The 22,163-nt window shown below is 41.5% G+C and overlaps 1 protein-coding gene across 1 annotated transcript in view; it reads right to left on the bottom strand.

Moving 5' to 3' along the window:
- Positions 1 to 22,163, bottom strand: part of LOC126278484 (uncharacterized) — a 92,232-nt gene that overhangs the window by 14,670 nt on the left and 55,399 nt on the right. The window contains exon 4 of the mRNA XM_049978640.1: positions 14,032 to 14,106. Within this exon, the coding sequence (XP_049834597.1) occupies positions 14,032 to 14,106 (75 nt within the window). The remainder of the gene's footprint in view (positions 1 to 14,031; positions 14,107 to 22,163) is intronic.

The raw sequence follows: 22,163 nt of genomic DNA, 5'->3' as shown, positions 1-22,163 counted from the left end.
AGTTAGATGGCTGTTGTCTCTGTGAGAAGTTTCTACTCCAGACAGCTGTCCACAAATATGGCATTTCATGGGTTTCTCATATAACGCTTTATTCTCCTGCGAGTTAGTCTTGGCAGTGTTGGTGCCATACATGTGAATAATATCCCAGAAGATGATGGATACGAAGCCCATTGAAACGTTACGACAAGACGACGCCACCACTCGGCTTATAACCCAAGAAGAATTCACCAGTGGAATACGCCTAGAAAGACTGCAATCCCAAACATGCCAACCAAGTTTTTCGAGCTCAATGAGCAACCATCTCGCAGGATTAACCCCAACACTAAATCTGGAAACAAATTTATTTCAATCATACGAGTATACAACCTAATACACGCATGCACATGGTACGTGCCACTTTATGTTATATGGGTGGCAGTGGAGTCACCCTCATAGCACACCAAGGGAGCGAGCAGGCATTCGAAATCAGCGTATACTACAAAGAGACATAGCTCATGGTAGTAGAAATTCTTAAACATGAGAAACTTGTCTTTCTGAGTTGTCATTTCCAGACACATTGGTTCCAGGTTGGAGCAGTCAATCAGATGATTCTCTGTACCCTCACTTGTAGTAAAAGCTTTGAAGCATCTACAGCAAGAATAATATGCAGATTTCTTTTTAATCTTTTGGACTGAAAGTAAGTGGAACATGTTCTTCATTCATACGTAGAGCTGTTTGTTGCCCCAGAGAATAACAACAAATCTACAAGTTTTTCACAATGACCAACTAGTTTGAGAAGGTAGGGTGATCCGCAAACTTTTTGATTCACTTAATTTTCTCTTTGCTGCACTGTGGACACTTCTTCTGGCTGGCTTTCTTTTTTGTGCAGGGTATAACTATGAACTCACAAACGCATGATCTGCCTCTCGAATTTACGTGTATCCTGCGTTGTCATGGGTAATGAGATATCATTAAAGTTAAAAAGCCCACAAGCGTCACTGTTCCATATAGTTACGGACACTGAAGACGTTTGGTATAATTCATTTCACGAGCCAATATTGACCATGCGAAGGAGAATTCGTCATAGCGATACTTAACATTCATACATACCGTTTCATGTGCTATATGCTTCGCATATTTGGAATAACTGGACTCTGGTTTAATGGGTTAAAGTCAGATGTGGACACCCAAGTAACGTATAAAGCTTAATGCGTTACCAGCCCCACTTTCCAGCTTTCTGAAGAAATTGGTTAGTATGACCCTCGAGATGGAATCACAGAACCACTCATATATTGAGTCGCCTAGCTTTATCTAGTGATCACAACTGTATTGCTACGGAGGGTATGTTAGTTTTCAGCATAGTAGACTGAGTTTCAGGACGCTCCCTCTCCGGAACGGGTATACATACGTTATGGAGAAGGTTAGGTGGTACGTACCTCGAAGTGGAATTACCTGTGGGAGCATAAGCGACCTGCTACCTAGATGCGTATGCAGCCACTGAGTAGCATAATGCTGGCGTACCACTGAACTTGTCCAGTCCCAGTCCTGTAGAATTGGCGAAGGAGGTGCTACTAACCGGCTGGTGACTAAAACTAGAGGTGATGGCACCGTAGATGGCGCTGGTCGCGGTGACGGCAGTCACGACGGCGCCAGACTCGGCGATGGCATCGTAGACGGCTCCAAATGAGGGGGCAGAAGCCACGACTGTCGTGCATGTGGGGACTGACGGCGTCATAACAGGACTGGCACAAGGAAAACCTAGCCACAAAGGCCCCTCGTGTTGTCGTGGTGGTCGTACTGGGCGCATTAATGACGGTTTAGAAGGTTTTTTTGCTGTTGCTGGGTAAAGTCTGCGTCTGGAAGGCACCCTCCAGTATTATACAAGGATAAAAAAAAGACAAGTATCTCGTATGTGTAACGATGTCAGGAACAAAAAATTGTATTGCAGTAATGTTTTATGCTTATCGTATATGGCCCTTACATCATTCTTGCCTGTCGGTGGGCCATTTATCTTATGAATAGCTCAAGATCATCATCATTACTGTTATTATTATTATCAAGCACACCCAGAAACAAAAAGAAGATAGTAACAGAATTTTCCGTCGGTGCTTGGTAAAACGTAACAATATTATTAAAAGGAAAATGTGGTCACGAACCGGCTTTCGGCTTCTCAGGCCACCTCCAGGTGACAGATCATTGTCACGAACACAGATAAATATAAAGTACGACATAAACAGATATTAGCTGCACAAAATATGCTAAAATTACAGTGTATTTACATAGGAAAAAATCATAATAATGAAATTAACTAAAAAGGGTTATATAAAGTTTTATATATAGATAAATGTAACAAATGATTGAAAATGAGATGAATTTAGAGTGTGAATCTAGTATTTGTAAAGAAAAAATAATTTAGCAATGTTTTCCTACGTACAAATACCGTTATCTTGCTATATTTTGTACTAATTATGTTTGTGTAACTCACACTTAATGTTTATCTTTGTTTCCTACACTCAGTTGTCACCTGAAGATGGCTTGAGAACTCAAAAGCTGATTAATGACAAATTAAATATAATTTTGCAGACCCTTAGGAAGCGTTTTCCTTTTCAATATTAGATAAACATTTCATAAGCTCTGCATGTAAGTGTGGTAAGTTATTCCAGAAGAAGAAACTTTTATCAGGCACTTGAGCTGATGGATGAAAATGGTGTCATGGGCGGAGAAAGGTCGAATCATTCTCCTCCTATGGTTTCACTATTACCGACGGGACCTAGAAACAAGAAGAAAGATATTTCACAAACAATTCATGTAAGCGTGAATAACTCTCCAATAATAATGAATTACCAGTATTACATATGAATTCGTTCACTCACTATTGTGCATCCATGCCAGGCAACAGACGAAACTGGCATTGTGGCCTGGGATGGAATGTCATTCTGAGTCTTGATTGCATCTAGAAAAAAGAGCAACGTGTAAGGAATGTATGCAGATGTAGTAGTAGTAGTAATAGTAGTAGTAGTAGTAGTAGTAACCATTGTAGAAGAGGAACTATATATCGTCACGTATGTATACGTTCATTCGCGAGGTGAGCAGAAGCCCTCGAGACTTAGAACCGGAAATGGCGTCATGGACTCCACAACACGAGTACCACGCATAAAAAAAACCTCAAACACTCAGAAGAAATATTAGGTAACGCTCAATCTGTTGTGGAAGCACAATACTGACTGCAGCCGATGTGTCAGGTGATGGGCGAGCAAGCGCACAGGAGGGTTGAGCTCAACCTTGGCTGCATTCGCCCAGTAAAGTCACTGAATAAATCGACAAGGGAGACTTGCACCTTTTTTGATTGAGCGTATCTGCTCTTAATTCTGACCTTTCCTTTCTCGCAATGCACTTTTATGGTTTGCCAAAATTTCAGTCTCGTGTAGACACCCACTGAGGTATCGAAATCTAGATCAGTGTACCAAGCAGTTATTTGCAACTGATTGACCATATATAATATTATTTTGCTTCAAGGAATAAGTAGGAATACCTAGTACACCCAATCCAGTAAAAAATATACTGCGTCTTTTAAGTATCATGCGTAAGAAAGGAACACTCAGAGGAAAAATAGTGTCAGCACTCACCATATTGTTGCTAAACTAGCAGCTTGCCTACACTCCATGCTCCAGTTTGCAGGGTGAACGCCTCAAGGGAGCACACAGGACCGCCTGGCTCAGCCTGGGTCACAGTCGCCCCCGCAACATCAGTGAAAAAGCTACAAAGAAAAAGAAGAGGAATTAATCGCACAAAAGTAATAGTATTCCCACAAAGATGTGAATTCATACGAAGAAGGAGAAACACCTTAGATAATCGCAGACAACAAAGATGTAGTGTACACTCACCTTCACGAAAACCAACACTTAATGGTTCTGGAGCGACAACTCCAAATCAACTACCTGACCCCTCACTACAGTCAGGCGTACAATAAGTCAGTCGTACAGTTTTCCATGAATGGCAACTGTATATTATTATCTGCAACAACAGGAAACCATAAACAGATTTATGCTATACAGCAACGAACTAGTACGTTGGGGCACACAATTTTCATTATACATACCGCCATCAATGCGATATCTCTTGCCTCCCTGTCCACTAGAGGACCAGAGAATGAAGAACAGGCTGCTACTGTCACTTCATCGCCGAAGTAGTTCTGCTGGCTGTAATTCCACAGTGCGGCCTATTAATAGTGCGTTCTTGGGAAGAGGCTTGCAGCTAACACCAGATCACATTGATAAAGTTCATCCGCCACAGTTTTTTTCCGCCAGTCAGACACAAGAAAGTAACCCCCTCCTCAAGGGCTACCGCCTTAACGTTGGTGGGGAGGATTGTGTGTCTCAGTGATCCGCTGAACAATGCCGGCGGGATCTATGCTCCTGGTAGGGTCACCCACGACAGACACGTCAGTTGGTGAGAGTCCAGACAAAGAGTACTCCCCCAAGGGGGTGCCCGCATTGGGAGTATGTGGGTGGCCACCACATGGGCCATTACCTAAGTTTGACATTACTTCCACTTACTTCTGTCAGGCTTGTTCTGTTTTCTTTCCTATCAGCCTCCCTTGGCCAGCTCTTACTTTTTCGACCCGAACGGTATTAGGTTTCAAGGCCCGAGGGCGTCTTTGATTTTTCTTTTCTATCTGCAACAAATTGGGCAGGGAAGGCTCTAGAGGCGTCGTGAAGCCAGCTTTCCTAAGGGAGTAAACCCTGAAAAAAAATCCTGCCAGCTCAGGGTAGAACAGTGGCTGTCCCACTAGTGGGCTGAACCTTCACAACGCCTGTAACGCGGCCAGCAGACACTTTACCCCAACAAAAACCCTCACAAAAGGGCCTCGAAATAGGGTGGAACCCCTTAAGTCGAAGACGGCTAGGTACACTGGTTTACGAGTTCGCACGTGGGGAGACTTGGAGCTGTTGAGACAGTAGTCTCTGAACTAGAAGAGTATAAAACGAAAGTTACTGCATTACAAGAAACAAAATGGCTATTGGAAGGGATATTAAGTGAGAAGAAATCAGTAATCTTTTATGCAAGTTGTGAAGAAAATGGTAAGCATGAACATGGAACGGGATTTGTGGTGAGTGATTGGGTGATAGGGCAAGTGAACGCCTTCAGTGCATCCAGAAACCCGGATATCGTGTATAACTATTAGACATAGGATGGGCGACCTCACTCTTGTTAATGCATATGCACCAACAGTAAATTCTATGATGAACTGGAAAGAACAGTGGAGAGCATTAGTAACAGAATTCATAAGATTATTCTGTGAGACTTCAATGCCAAAGTGGGGCAAGGACAGTTGTATAGACCAACAATTGGAAAAGAGAGTTTACATGCAAAAACAAATGAAAATGGCCGGCTGTAAATCAGTTTTGCGTCAAGTCAGAATGTTGTGGTGAGCTCAACATCATTTCCCCGCAAAAAGATCCACAAAGGCTACTGGATTTCCCCAGATGTTAGCACTGTCAATCACATAGATCATCTGCTGATAGTTGAGAGGCACAATAAGTGGGTGATGGATGTGAGACCGTACAGAGGAGCAGATGCAGACTCAGACAATTTCCTAGTCATAGCCAAATTACGGCTACAGCTGTGCTATCAAACGAAAAGAACAACATGGCCAAGAGACAGTATGATATTGAGAAGCTGAAGGATCCAGATATATGCCAGCAGTATAACACTGAAGTGCGTAACAAGTATGAAGTACCGGCATCAGACCACGCTGATGAAATGTTAACAAGCAATGGGAAGAAATAAGTACTTCTGTAACTGAAGCAGCTGATGAAATTCTAGGACAGAAAAAGCTAACAACAACGAAGAAACGTTTCACTGAGACATGGGAACAAGCTGTGAAGGCCAGGAAGAGAGTTAGGGCGGTGCACATGCCGGACAGACAGTGTGCGGTGAAACAGGAACTACTCAAGGCCATAAGAAATGAAACAAATAGGATTCTGAGAACAGAATAAAGAAAGTTCTTGAACAATGAGATTCATGAAATCGAAAAGGGAAATACAATATCAGACAGCAGGGAAGTGTTACAGATGTTGAAACATGTGAGGAATGGTCATAGAAACGAAGCTTTAGTTGTTAATGATAAGGATGGAAATATTCTAACATACAACAACAAAAAATCTTAATAGTATTTTGAAGAGCCATTAAATGCTGAAGACCAAGAGAGTGTCTTTACACATGAGATTAATACAGAGGATGAAGGAGGAGCAGCGAACATTCAAGTTACACAACGAGATGTAGATAGAGCAATGATAAAAACTGAAGAACAATAAGGCACCAGAAGAGGATAAAATAACGGCAGAGATGTTGATGGTAGGAGGAGAAACACTTCAGGCAATATCGAAAAAGAGGAAATACCAGAAGAGAGGAAATCACCCGTCATTATCCTACTGCATAAAAAGAACAGTAATAGGAACTGTACGAACTACAGAAGCATTTCACTCCTAAGTGTATCTTATAAAGTTCCATCTTTAATAATACTTGAAGAAGTTCAGACACTAGCAAAAGATCTTGTAGGAAAGTAACAGGCAGGCTTCGAGGAAAGACGATCGACCATCGATCAAATTTTCACCATGAGGCAAATCTGGGGAAAGTGCTGGGAATTCAGCCATCGTTTTCTGAAAGAGTTCGTCGACTTCTCAGAGGCTTATTCCAGTATCCACAGATTAAGTATGTACTACAACCTGAGAGAAATTGATATACCAATGAAGTTAATAAATATTGTCAAGGTGTGCACAGAGGAGACATTGACCAAAGCCAAATACCAAGGGGAGCTGTCCGAGGAATTCCATATCAGAACGGATGTGAGACAAGGTGATGTTATTGCACCACTGTTATTTAATCTGGTCCTAGAGAAAGCAATCCGAGTAATGAAAAGAGAAAACAAAGGCGTGACGCTAAATGGTAGGACAGATTTATTGGGTGATGCAGACGACATCGCAGTTCTAGTAGATTCAGACGAAGAGATGGCAGAAACTGCAGAGGACGTAGCGCAAATGCAAGAAAGATCGGGTAATGGTGGTAATGGTGGTACCAAGAGAATCCCATTACACATAGGGTTATGGAAAGTTGGCAAAGTGGAAAATTTTAAATACCTTAGTACATGGTTTAACAGACAAAATAATTTAAAACTGGAAATAAACCAACGTATTTTGAACGGGTCTAAAACTTATTTCTGTCTAAAGCATATAATGTCATCCAAGAAATAATGTTTTATGAAACAGAAACCCTAAGGATGAAGAAAACAAAGAAGGATGAAGAAAACTTGTTGGTCTTCGAAAGAAAAATTATGAGAAGGGTTTTTGGACCTGTCCAGGAAGGGAGCTTGTGGAGACATAGAAAAAACGAAGAACTGTATGAGCTCCAGAGGCAACCGAACATAATTCAAAAACTGAAAGCGTGGAGAATAAGCTCGGCTGGCCACATTGCACATTCTCGGACAAAGGCCGTACTTATGACCTGATGACACCCGTCCAATCGGAAGATCCAGGAAGCGATGGAAGGATGAGCTACAGAAAGACCTCTGTTGGCTTGGAGTCTGTGACAACTGGATCCAAAGTGCACAAGATCGCCTTCTATGGAGGAGCTATGGTGTCACCGCCAGACACCACACTTGCTAGGGGGTAGCCTTTAAATCGGCCGCGGTCCGTTAGTATACGCCGGACCCGCGTGTGGCCACTATCAGTGATTGCAGACCGAGCGCCGCCACACGGCAGGTCTAGTCTAGAGAGACTCCCTAGCACTTGCCCCAGTTGCACAGCCGACTTTGCTAGCGATGGTTCACTGTCTACATACGCTCTCATTTGCCGAGACGACAGTTTAGCATAGCCTTCAGCTACGTCATTTGCAACGACCTAGCAAGGTGCCATATTCAGTTACTATGAATGTATTCTGATCAGATAATATTCTGAATCATGTACCGTCAAGAGCAACGTTCATCATTAATGGATTAAAGTTAAGTATCAAACTAATTACGTCCGCTTTCTGGGTTCTAATTCCTTGTCATGTTCCAGACCTCACGTCAGTGTAGTTCTTCCCTCCTGACGCCAACCTGCGTGAGCTAAAACCCGTGCACTTCGGCCTCCACTCGTAACACGGCGTTGGCTCTGCAGCCAACACAACAGGAGGTCGGCGCAATGATCTACAGGGTCCTCGATCGTCGATTTGATGATGATGACGATGAGTATGTAAGCCAGATATAGAAACCGTCAACTTGACTGGACTTACTGTTCCAAAACACTCCGAGATTAACCTATATACTCGTTCATACAGTAGCTATTGATAAGACCTCGGAATGGTTCTGGATGATGCAATAAATTTCTGTACCAGACAAACACTCTTTGTAAGAGCCGAGGCATCTGGCTCTGCCACAGAAAAGCCCTGTGCGATAAGTAATGATTTTTACAGCAGCTAATACAGTAGAGTTCGGCATTATATGTGATAAAAATTAATGTCTGCTAGACTGGATGCTCCTGTGTATAACAAACATACACCTGAGAAGAGTACCCAACAAATTTCTTTGCCATCTACTGATGTAGCGTCCGACCGAGAAGACAGTACCTCAGATTTCTGACCATAAGATAGCGCCAATATTGAAGCAGTTTCAGAAGAGTTCTCACTGTCTTAACCTGCTACATATTTAAGTAAGTGCGCCTCTTGGCAATAAGGTAAGCCCTCCATTGTTAAAGAGATCCCAACGAATGCACCCAGTCTACCAAACTCTGCTGCGAGGGATAAAGTCTCTCTCTGTCTCCCTCTCTCTTTAAAGATACGCAGCCACCTCGCATCGTACAGGGAGTAGTGTCCAGTGTATCACAAATACCCTCGCAGCCTGTATGTACTTGGGCGCCGTAAGGACACACGAGATGATATAAAGCAGAGCTGTAAACAAATGGGGACCGGAGGTTGCAGGTAGTCGCACCGGTCTGCTGAAATGGGTGCGAAACATAAGCAGCGCGTGGATATCGATGGGAGCCATAATGAAACTCACCTAATGACTGGAGAAAAGAGGAGCTGACCTAAACAGATTCCGAAAATGTACTCAGGAAGTGTCAGAAATTCTGTCTACCACGCTAGAACGCAAACACGGGGATCGTATGTGGGAGAATTTGCATACACACAACCAAAAATATGTTGATAAGAGAAATAAGTCAAACTCTTAATTTAGTTAAGAAATCATTTATTGATTACCAACCTTAGAAGTAATTTCAAGTTATTTGAAGCAGAAGTAAATGCACTGTTTTATTCATCTTCCTCTCCTTACATGTTCTTGGGCGGCGCATTGCCAGACAAGCGTATGATTCAAGATCAAGTACCAAAGAGTTTTCTAATATTTGTTTCAACCAGAACACTTTGTCACTGCCATTGAGGTAAACTGCAGTATCAGCCATTTCACTAATGCACTGCTCTCTTGACGTGGGTGATATCTTCTCCCACTTTGTTTCTTACTCGAGTGATGCAGAGCTATATTAAATTGCTATTAATAAATGTGACATTTACAGCAGTGTATGACATATTAAGAAGACGAAAGACTATATGTATATCGTCTTTGGTTTCAGGTACACAAGATGAACCACGCAGAGAGCGGCACAGTCAGTTCATCGCATGACATAATGGAAACGTCGTCATACTAGAAGATAAATGTGATAAGAAGAGAGTTTAATTTACAAGCAGGTGACAACTGTATAATGCAACTCGTCTGCACTAAAGCAGCTTTCAAGGCACTGTAGTCAACCATTAACATCTTGTTGATGGAGAATGATGACTGCAGGACAGCAGTGTTTTTAGGAAACCAGTTAAGTCTGTCGCAAATATTCTTGAACAGCTACACTGCAATACGTAATATTGGTGCAGCTAGAAGGCTATGGATTTGACAAGATGGAGAGGGTTGACGCATACCTCATATTGAAATGGCTTGGATCCAAAAATGTGTGTAAAATGATTCTTGGCATTTCTAAGAAGCTTATGAACAAGTGCTATAATATAGATGACGCAGTTTACTACTTCTTTCTTAAAGTACTGATGTCTGCTTTATGTAACATTATACATAGATTTCAGATTTAACGAGCTACCATCAGTGTGTCAGAGTGATGAGTTTATTTCCAAGTACAGATATTGTAGCAAGCATTTACAGATTCATGGGGATTGTGAGGTGGATGGTCCACCTCCGATTAAAGTGTCATGTGAAGGTTGTAAGAAAAAGGGGGTTGAGTGAAAAATAATTGCTTTTTAATACAACTCATTATTTTTATACAAAATGTATGGCTAATTTAGCGCATTGGGTTGGTAATGACGCGATGTCTCTCCCTTTCCTGGTATACAGTATTACCGACTGTGCTAAACCAATTGCACATCTTTTTACACTCCAATTTCCTGCAGTGGGGCCGAGTGTTTACAACCTGGCATGCAGAAGGAGGGATGAAGGCCCCGCCTCTGACAGCAGCCGCTGCGTTCTGCAGCCCCCTGCTGGTCCACCGCCCTCTGCCGGCAGCCGCGGCCCACTCACGGAACGGCCCGTGTTCTGTGGGGCTTCCGACACCTCCCCAACCTCCCCACCCTCCCACTGCCACTCGGGCACAGTGTCAGTGTATGAAGAAAATAAAAGGCACGGCTAGCCTATTCCAATGTCATTTACTGCAATATTAGAGTAGCAACATCATGTTTTTTCAGTGCAGTGTTACTTAGATACCTTTTATGTCTGAGTGCACGTTATCCATAGGGATGATTGTTATGGAAACATTACATTACAGTAGTAAGAGTGTACACACATGTGTTGAGTTCCATAACCGTCTTATTTTAACAAATTAGGTAAATTGCATTGAGGTCCATTATGGTGTTCCAAACTAAACTCTCTTCATGGCGGTGGCAGTATTGCTCGAACAAGGTTCACCTTAAGAATATCAATCTGAGGGATGATAATGAGCTGCAGGATGGAAGTTGTTGTGGTCGGGGAACAATCAATAGCAGCGCAGTGGGGATGGTGAAGGTGTCATTATTTTGGATCATAAAAAAGACAGTTACCACTTTAATCTGAAAGCATTCAGCTCCGGGGTAAACATTAATCCAGTACACATTGATCTTCCCCGTAATCTATGGTAATTAGCACGACAGGTTGCAGCCATATCAACACATTGTGTATATAAGGCCCATTAAAACATTCCCCACCATTTGGCCAGAACCGGCCTTTTCTCCTCTATATTAATGCTTATAATTTACATCAGATAACATTTTTAACTCATCAGTTTTATTACTGCTTTTCTTGTAAGTGTTGGTTCATAATTATTGCTCGCCAACATTTTTTAAATAAGAAAATATGTTTGCTTCACGTAACAACAGTGAAAGATGTGTATCATTCAGATTTTTATCATATGTTTAACCACGGAAGTCCAACCAGCCTCATCAATTTTTCTGGCTAAAAATAACCCAGATGACACAATGAATGAACCGAACTGCCAACTATAATTAATTCAACTAAAATAATAATAATCTAGTGGTATCTTCTACCTGGACAAATGTCTGTGACTCAAGACCAGAATCGTGCTGTACTGGTTTGAGGAGCTTGATAGTGAATCGACACTGACGTCTCCCCATCAAATGTCTTGATGTGGAAGTAACAGAATACATCAGAAACGCTGTCGAGTGACACCTCCCTGTCCACAAACAATCATGCCATAGTTTATGGGAGTTGTGTAACTGAGCGTAAACATCTGCTGTCGTATGGGTCCGGAAACCTTCAAAGGGCTTCTCACGTCCATATCACACAAGAACTTGGCTTTACAGAAGTCGACCAACCCGAGATTAAACAAGAGGTCAAAACATTTTGGCTAATCGTTCTATGGAGCTCGATCAAACTCAATACCCATATGTATCTACAGTGTACAGTTAGTTGCGTTACAGTGCTGCAATACCTGCATATTTTAACTAGCCAGGTAAACATATGTAAAAGTTGTATCTGGCTAAACAAAATAAATGGTCATTTCCAAATATCGATACTTGTAGATTCACTGAAGTTCAGTAATATCTAAAGCTTCACGTATTATAACACTGCAGACACCTGTGTGGTCAAGACACGTTAGTGAAATCTCTGCAGAACGATTGTGGCCTTGGGACGCGGTCAATTATCCTGCTGGAACATGCCATAGCCTTTATCTGTCATGGCATATCAGGTATATCAGGCCGATATCAGGGATGGTATGCATTAATGTTCACGTTTTCGACAGATGTAATGGTGCATTCCATTACTGCCACAGATTCCATGGAAGCCTAGGCGAATGTCGCCCCTATAAGTTGAAAATGGCTCTGCTGGCCTGCATTCGTAACATGGTGCATATTTCGACGAACTGTTGGTCTGGATGATGGCATATCAGGATATTATACAACCGTCAAACTGATCTAACATGAAACGTGATCCGTCCAGCAGGCGAAACATTTCTATACATCCACTATGCAGTCTCAATGACCTTATGCTTACAACAGTAGTAATTGGCGATATCTTGGGATGAATATGAGATCGCGTAGGGGACGTCTTCCGTGTTAGTTTAACCGTATGTTATGAAATACATATGACTGCTCGCACATTGAATTCTATCCTCAGATCTGCCACCTATCCTTCTTCACAGGCGGGCAAGCATCCGACGTCTACCTTTTGTGATGAAGTGTGAATGACCAAGGCCCTATCACCTAGTCATAATTCTACGGGCTTTCAGTCACTTTCCAAGACACGACAGATGCACGTGAACAGTCGACCAGCTTCACTGTTTCCGAGATGGCCATTCCCAGGCGTCAGGAAATAACAATCTGCCCTTTATCACAGTCGCTTGTGTTAGCGTATTGCCCCATTTGTGATCCAAAATATCGTTAGAATGATCTTCAGTTCCTCTCAGCTGCACTTATACTTGTACGTGCTTTTCTTACCGCACCAAGTGTCCGCAGCGTCATTGGTGGGTATACGGAATAGTGGTGGGGAGTGGTAATCATATTTTTTCTTGTCACTGTGAATTCATTATACGTTTAGATAACGACCGGCACCACCACAAAAGCATTCGCATTTTTTCCCTAGGTGATGCCGCTTTTAAGAAGCATCCGAGTCACACTTATTTTTCCTGAGTGTATAACATTTTGTGATAAGCACCGTTCCAAAATGTAAGGAAGATTAGAATGTAACGTCTCGCCGGAACGAGGTCATAAGATACGGAGCACAAGCTCGGATTAAGGACAGATGCGGATGGAAATCGGCAGCGCCCTTTCACAGGAACAATTTCGGTATTTGCCTTAAGTGATTCAGCGAAATCAGGGAAACTTAAATCTAAATGGTCGGACGTGGAATAGAACAGCCGTTCTTCCCAAAGGGAGTGCAGCGATCGTTATGAGCAAGGGTGGTGAGCTTTTTCGGCGCCCAGACGAATTACGGCGCAGGCTTGCTACTGCAGAAAACAAAATTTGTTGTCCATGAAACATCATGAGAACAAACTCAAGATAGGCCTCATTGATTAATAGAAGTACATCGCATAGAAACAAAAACATTTACAGGTTGAATTATAGTACTGATTTCCATTTTATACACAACACTCTTGCATCACCGTTCTGAATAAGTTGTTCAATTTTTACATTTTTTTAAAGTCGGTTAATAAAGGAAAGATTGAATGGACGTTGAGAAGGGGACCGCAGTTACGTGACCGTCTGTAGCGCAACACCAAATTCCATCGACACTTTGGTTTAGGTTTTTTCCGTATAACAGACATTAACTAACGACCGACCACGTCAATTCTGAAAGTTTAGTAGAGACTATCACCTCATAATCTTATTTTGTAAAGAATAACTCGGGGTAACTGAGGAGATATCAGATAAATTAAAAACTAGTTCAGCCACATTTTACTCAGAAGCAGGTGAAAGAGACAAAGTTTTGTAACTCAAACAGTGACGGCGTTAAAATGAGAGCTATCTGTATTCCCCACAACTCGTCCGTAAGACGGCAGCCAAAACGTCCACACACTAAAGTACGTGACTGACCTGTCTTTGAAGGGCACTGGTGGACAGCCGTACCTCATCTTCTTCATCTCTGCAGCACTCTGTGGTCCTGGCTCCCTGCCAATGTTTAAGTTGCACAAATAGTAAAATTAATATATCCGTTTTATTTACAAATTTTCCAAAAAAAAGTTAAAGTTTTCAGTGTCGTGTGCTAATTACAAGAACAGTGATGTAACTCAAATAAATAGTGACAACATTGTGTTTATTCATTGAGAACTATAAATTATTAAATTATTTAAGTCCACTGTAAACGATTTGTGTATGCAGGAAGACAAGAGATACAGATAAAGAAATTGCCGACGCGACACATATTAAACATTAATCATACAAAATAGTCGTTCTTTACTTCAAGATTAAAAACTTATCTTTAAATACATTTCTTCCAATTTTCCTCCATTCTTGAGAAGATAGACATCCAGTATAGACAATTAATGAATACCGTGACCTGTTAAATCCGTCATTTCTTGCAATGACGCAATCAGACATTTCTCTAAGCTTGAACGCTTGTACGTTTCACTTAGAACGTATTTCTCTCCGTCCGTAGCATGTACATCTCAATCGATATAAATAGTTGTCTATTTCATTTTTTCTCGTAAGTATTCAGAAGTCTTGGATGAACAGTTGCACCAGCATACGAACCATTGCTTCAGTCATCTTTTTGTTGACGTAATCTTGTTGTACATTTATATCTGTACCCTACAAAGATGAACGACTGCTTTTGCGCTTCTGCGGCTGGTGCTTTGTTTCTAATTTTGTCTGCCAGGCCTCTAGGGAAAAAAAAATTCATAGATTCAGGCCTCATTACCGATCACTGAAGTTCCTAAAAAGATTCTCTCGAAAAACTGCATATATCTTGCAGTCTACATCTACTCTACATCTACATCCATACTCCGCAAGCCACCTGACGGTGTGTGGCGGAGGATACCCTGAGTATCTATCGGTTCTCCCTTCTATTCCAGTCTCGTATTGTTCGCGGAAAGAAGGATTCTCGGTATGCTTCTGTGTGGGCTCTAATCACTCTGATTTTATCCTCATGGTCTCTTCGCGAGATATACGTAGGAGGGAGCAATATACTGCTTGACTCCTCGGTGAAGGTATGTTCTCGAAACTTTAACAAAAGCTCGTACCGAGCTACTGCGCGTCTCTCCTGCAGAGTCTGCCACTGGAGTTTATCTATCATCTCCGTAACGCTTTCGCGATTACTAAATGATCCTGTAAAGAAGCGCGCTGCTCTCCGTTGGTTCTTCTCTATCTCTTCCATCAAACCTATCTGGTACGGATCCCACACTGTTGAGCAGTATTCAAGCAGTGGGCGAACAAGCGTACTGTAACCTAGTTCCTTTGTTATCGGATTGCATTTCCTTAAGATTCTTGCAATGAATCTCAGTCTGGCATCTGCTTTACCGAAGATCAACTTTATATGATCATTCCATTTTAAATCACTCCTAATGCGTACTCCCAGATAATTTATGGAATTAACTGCTTCCAGTTGCTGACATGCTATATTGTAGGTAAATGATAAGGGAGCTTTCTTTCTATGTATTCGCAGCACATTACACTTGTCTACAGTAAGATTCAATTGCCATTCCCTGCTCCATGCGTCAATTCGCTGCAGATTCTCCTGCATTTCAGTACAGTTTTCCATTGTTGCAACCTCTCGATACACCACAGCATCATCTGCAAAAAGCCTCAGTGAACTTCCGATGTCACCCACAAGGTCATTTATGTATATTGTGAATAGCAACAGCCCTGTGACACTCCCCTGCCGCACATCTGAAATCACTCTTACTTCGGAAGACTTCTCTCCATTGAGAATGACATGCTGCGTTCTGTTATCTAGGAACTCCTCAATCCAATCAGACAATTGGTCTGATAGTCCATATGCTCTTTATTAAACGACTGTGCGGAACTATGTCAAACGCATTGCGGAAGTCAAGAAATACGGCATCTACCTGTGAACCCGTGTCTATGACCCTCTGAGTCTCGTGGACGAATAGCGCGAGCTGGGTTTTACACGACCGTCTTTTTCGAAACCCATGCTGATTCCTACAGAGTAGATTTCTAGTCTCCAGAAAAGTCATTATACTCGAACATCCTTTCACTAGTCAGTCAAGTTTGGGACTGTTTGGATCGATCTTCCTTGAATAGTTCTTATGATCCCTTGTAGTGTGACATTTGTATGATCCCCATACGCTTGAGACGTCCAAGTGAACTGTGTGCAATCTGTTTCGTAAAGAAATTGAAGTTTCCCAATACCCTAACAGTGAACAGTAATTTTCTGTTTTCTTTACCTACAACTGAGCTTATACATTATTACACCACACACTATTGTGCCTTGTGCCGTTGTGCCTACATCAAGCAGTAAGGAGAGTAAAAAAGCGGAGAGGAAACGAATGTAGAATCATTGTAGCACGATAGTTGAGGGCCGTCGCCTGGGAAAGAGAATTTAGGTAATGGTGAAGCAGATACACTTTACTAAGCGTAAATAATTGTGTGACTGATTACTACAACGTAATCCCATATCCCGTCAGAAGACAGCATAATGGTAGTAGTCAACACTGTGTATTGGCAGATACTGTCATGGTTGACAATTTTGATGAACTCTTAGTTGAGAGTACGGTAGGATACGTTGCTGACAGTGAAGATGTAGTGATAAGAAAGGAATAAATAAACAAAATAATCTGAAAAAGGCATATAATGAAGCAACAGCTATTGGTAAGTCCATTGACAATACTGTAATTTCGACGATAGTCAATAAAAACTTGATGTTACAAATATAAATGTCAAATAGAAACCTCAGTCTTAGTTAATGAGTATGAAGAAAGGCAGATATTAACAAATGATACTCTATCAGTAAATGTAGTGGGAACAAGCAAAGTTGGAGAAACACATGAGTTTCAAATCGCTAGCCTAAAATCTGATGTTGTATAGTTGGTTAATGATAAAAAGTAAATCAATGATAATTGTGAACTAGCTCAAAATTTGCAAGATTTAACGAGATAAGAGGTTCATATTAGTCTGTATAAAAGGGAAGGGGTGGTTAGAAAGACGTGCAGTAAATTTACACGAGCTTTGTTAAGAACTGAAAGAAATTCGCGAAACAATAGACATTAGATCAAGGGTACAATCAGAGTAAGTAGCTCAGTCTCCCAGTCGAGTGAAGTCCCCAAACAAAGCAATGAATTAGTGAAGTCTCAAGCAAAGCAATGAATTAAAGGTTGGTATGGGCAGGAAAAGCAGAAGGCTAAACGTAAAATTCATGTAATGCCTGATCATTAGTATCTGCGATTGTGTATGTTCCATAGTTTCTCAACTAGAGAGAGATTATACCTGGTGGTTGCGTGATTATTAGGCTAGAAGGAGAAGCATTATCATGGGGAACGAAACAGCATCACAGTGCAACATATATGACCAGTTCAGGGGCATTTATGAAGCAGTACTGGTCCAATAGCTCACAAATTGTTTCAAGAGAAACCTATTTGAAAGTTGAAATTCCGTTAACGGTGGTTGCAAGAGATATGAAGAGTTTAGGAGATGTATTTACAGAACAATCTGTATTTGGACAATCCACTGAAGGAATCTGACTTAATTTCAGTCAAAATGATTAAGCTACCAGCATTGGTACAGGAAAAGTTAATCGGAATTCTCGAAACAGACCTTAACCCAATTTGCAGGTTTTGTATCAGCTAGAATCGTTGGTTGGTAACAGTCAGAATTTGGAAGATTTGCCCAAAACGAGTAGAAAGGTAATAAACACAAACGATGGGAAGACGTAGGGAAGATATGTCGGATTATGAAGCATAGGTTTTGCGTAATTATTATTATAATTCTATCAGACGTCGAAAGGGTGGATGTATTAGAAGAAAAAGAGGAGGAAATTATCATACGGAATCTAGAGATTATCATAACAATGATAACGGCATATATGAACAGAGGGCAACGCCAAGTGGAAACTCACCGGATGTTCGGATGAGGTCCAAATACGAAATGTAGAAGCTGAAAGACGATAAATTTTATGCTATATGATACCACGAATAGTATTAAAGAGACACTGATGGAAGAGGAAAAGCGAGATGGTTCTGAAGCATCTCAGCCTGGAAGTAAGATATAAACGTACACTTAAAAATGACTGTGGTGGTAAATTCAGGATCTAAGACCAGTGCAAATGCCCAAAATCTGTATGATCGGATTAAGGTGGGTAATGAGGTCCTAGAGTTACCACTGCATGAAATAAGAATAGTCACGACATGTGATGCTAAAAGTTAGCTTATAAGAAGAGAGGTACTACTAGGCTTAAGGATAAATAAAATTAAGCACACAGTTAATGCCAAGGCCTTATAAGATTTGTGTGGGGACTTCGTTAGGAGTGACCTGGTTAATAACCAACATAGATTTTACCACTGGCAGTCACAGTGTAAATTGGAATGAAATAACGGACGTACTGAAGTGGTACACAATCCACATCCCAGATCTCCGTCCCCCGTTTTTGAGTGGAATTTCAAACAAAATTATAAAGTCTACACCCTCTCCATATTTCAATATTCTATCCTTAGCAGTGTGGGCTGGGTGATGATGAGTCAGTGATCAGTCTACATCTACATCTACATTATTCTACATCTACGTGATTACCGTGCTATTCACAATAAAGTGCCTGGCAGGGGGTTCAGTGAACCAACTTCAAGGTGTCAAGTTGTCTCTACTGAGCGAGGTGGCGCAGTGGCTAGCACAGTGGACTCGCATTCGGGAGGACGACGGTTCAACCCCGCGTCCGGCCTTTAGGTTTTCCGTGATACCGTAAATCACTCCAGGCAAATGCCGAGATGGTTCCGTTGAAGACTTCCTACCCCGTCCTTCCAAAATCTGATGAGACCGATGACCTCGCTGTCTGGAATTCTCCCCCCAAAACACAACCAATCAACTTCTCTCTACTGTTCTAATCTCGAGCGGCGTGTGGATAAACGAGCACTTAAACTATTCTATGCGAGCCCTGATTTCTCTTGTTTTATCGTGATGATCATTTCTCCCTATGCAGGAGGGTGCTATCAGAATGTTTTCGCAATCGGAGGAGAAAGCTGGTGATTGAAATATCCTGAGAAGATCCCGTCACAACGAAAAACGCCTTTCTTTTAATGATTGCCACTCCAATTCACGTATCATGTCTGTGGCACTATCTCCCCCATCCCGCGATAATACAAAACGAGCTGCCCTTCTTTGAACTTTTTCGATGTCATCTGTCACTCCAATCTGATGCGGATCCCTCAGAGCACAGCAATACCCCAGAATAGGGCGACTAGCGTAGTGTAAGCAGTCTACTTGGTAGACCTGTTGCACCTTCTAAGTGTTCTTCCAATGAATCGCAGTCTTTGGTTTGCTCTAACCATAACATTATCTATGTGACCGTTCCAATTCAGGTTATTTGTGATTGTAATCCCTAAGTATTTAGTTGAATTTACAGCCTTCTAATCTGTGTGACTTATCGCCTAATCGAAATTTAGCTGTCTGTCTGGATCCATTACACCCCCTTAGAGATTGAATTTCCAAAAGCAGTGAAAAATGTATTTTTTCATTTCTAACCGAGAAGCAAAATACCGATTTCCATAGATTTAGCACTAAAAATACTTTAACGGTCAAATAATTCATAGAATATTTCATTCCCTATTTTAGCACATTAGGAGTCGAACTTCCAAAAGGCCTGAAAAATGTATTTCTTATTTGTAACCGTGAAGTCAAATACCAATTTTCATAGATGTAGCTTTAAAAATACGCCAGTAGTTCTTTAACAATGATTTATTTACAGAAACTTTACCCAATATTTCACCCCCATCGGGTTTAAATTCCCAAAGATGATGAAACACAAGTTTCTTTATTTCTGACCGAAAAACGAAATACCAATTTTTGTAGCTCTACCTTCAAAATTGCCTTATTAGCGACATATTTTGAAAAACACTTCAGGACTGATTTCACCCTCTTGGCTACGGATTTCGAAAAATCGTTTCTTAAACTACGCCTACAGTATACCAATTCAGAGTGTTACTATTTGGATTCCAAATAACTACAGCGGTCCCTTTTTGCAACCAAGATATGGCGTTAGGTGAGGTTTTACTACCTATGGTAACCAACTATAGACGACATATTGAGGTGCCACTTGTGCAAAATTTGTATACAGGGTGTCACATAATTAGCTGTGGAAACAACCATTTTCTGTCCTCACTAGATTGATATTTACTTTTAAAGGCCTTTCCAAGAGATCAAGTAATGGCAACTAATATACAAGGCAAAGAGAAAAGAGGGGAGGGGAGGAAATGGTATATTCTTTGTGTGGAAAAAATTTCTCGAACTTGTGCTGGACTTACTGTGTCATATATGAGGAAACACGTAACTAAGGTACGATTCGTGTGCCCTTGAAATCCATCAGACTGCGCTATGCTGTTTTAGTGTTCGAGCAATCAGACTATTTATTTATGAAGCTATTCAGACATTCACACAGTATTCAACCGGAAGTGCGACAAATCAAATGTCCAGAAAAAGAAGGACAGCAACGCAGCTAATAATTCAGAAGCAGTAACACATTGTTCATATGTCAGGCAGTTTCAATGTGCATGTGGGAGCGGACAAAGTAATATCCTGCGAATGCTATTCATTTCGTCCTTTCAACATTTCGCTCCATCTCCAGTTTTATGCAGGTGAAGGTGTTGACAGCGATCGTCTTAACAGATCAATTGGAGATGGTGAATCAGTCGCTTGGAAAACAGAAAATTACCTTCACGCTCACCAGGCTTAACATCCGCAGACTATGACACTAGCCAACAAAAGAGCAGTTCTTGAATGTTTCCTGCACTTCATGAGTCAAATCTCACCATTTCGGGATCGAGGAAAATGAATGTGACAATGAAAAACTTACCTTAACTCTAGTTTATGTGATACATAAGTATTTCATATTAACGGATTAAGAGAAAAAGATACATTTTAAGTAAATGTGCTAACAGTATTGAAAGTGTATTTGAGTTTTGTTAAGTGATAGTACCATTTAAGAGTTTTAAATTGCCGGAAAAACACCTAGCAGATGGTTGGATATGAAGAGAGTCATGTGGTGGCTCCATGAGATCGTCGTTTCTTAGCTTGCCTTTTGTAACGGAGTTCCGGAGCACCCCTTGACGAGGACCAACAGCAATCCACAAGCGTTGCTTGCTCCACTGGCGACCGCATCTCGTGGTCGTGTGGTAGCGTTCTCGCTTCCCGCGCACGGGTTCCCAGGTTCGATTCCCGGCGGGGTCAGGGATTTTTCCTACCTCGTGATGGCTGGGTGTTGTGTGATGTCCTTAGGTTAGTTAGGTAGTTCCAAGTTCTAGTGGACAGGAGACCACAGCAGTTAAGTCCCATAGTGCTCAGGGCAATTTGAACCATTTTTAGAACTCCAATTGCTGTGATTTCTTTGTTCCATAGCAGAAATGTCCTGATGGAATCTTTCTCCATGTTCAAACTGACAGCTCTACAATTTGGAGGGAAAAAGTAGAGGTGGAAGAGGAGAAAATGGATTTTAAGCTACATGTAGCGTCCAAGGTTACGGTACGTTTGCAGGAGGACGGTCACCAACTGATTGTAGTAACCATCTCTTTTGTTGCCCAAAAACCCACGAACAACTCCCTTGAAGGCTTCCCACGCTTCTTTTCCTTTCGCTTCTCAAACTTGGTCAAATGCAGGATCCTTTACAAGTTCTCGAATTAGTGGCCAGACAAAAATACCTTCCTTACATTTGGCATCACTTAATTTCGGAAATTTCTCTCTTATGTACTTTTAGGCCCGTCCTTCTTGAGTCATACCTTGTACAATATTTTTCATCAAACCCGTCTGGATACCAGGGGCCTAAGAAGAACATCTTTTGAGTCTACGAGAGACACGGCAACGACGTTTTTCTCCCTGAGGTTAAGATTTCTTGTAGACCAGTCTTCTTTAATATAACATGATTTCCTACCCGTTGTGTTACACATACATAAGAAGCAGCAAATTTCTGTGTATCCCAGCTGCATTCCTAAGAATAAGGCTATGGCTTTTGGATCACCACAGATTTTTCATTTGTGATCATCATATTTGATTGAGTCCAAGAGGGCTGTCAT

Source organism: Schistocerca gregaria, chromosome 6 (genome assembly GCF_023897955.1).
Source record: "Schistocerca gregaria isolate iqSchGreg1 chromosome 6, iqSchGreg1.2, whole genome shotgun sequence".
Taxonomy (NCBI): domain Eukaryota; kingdom Metazoa; phylum Arthropoda; class Insecta; order Orthoptera; family Acrididae; genus Schistocerca; species Schistocerca gregaria.
This window is presented reverse-complemented; position numbering and strand designations above follow the sequence as displayed.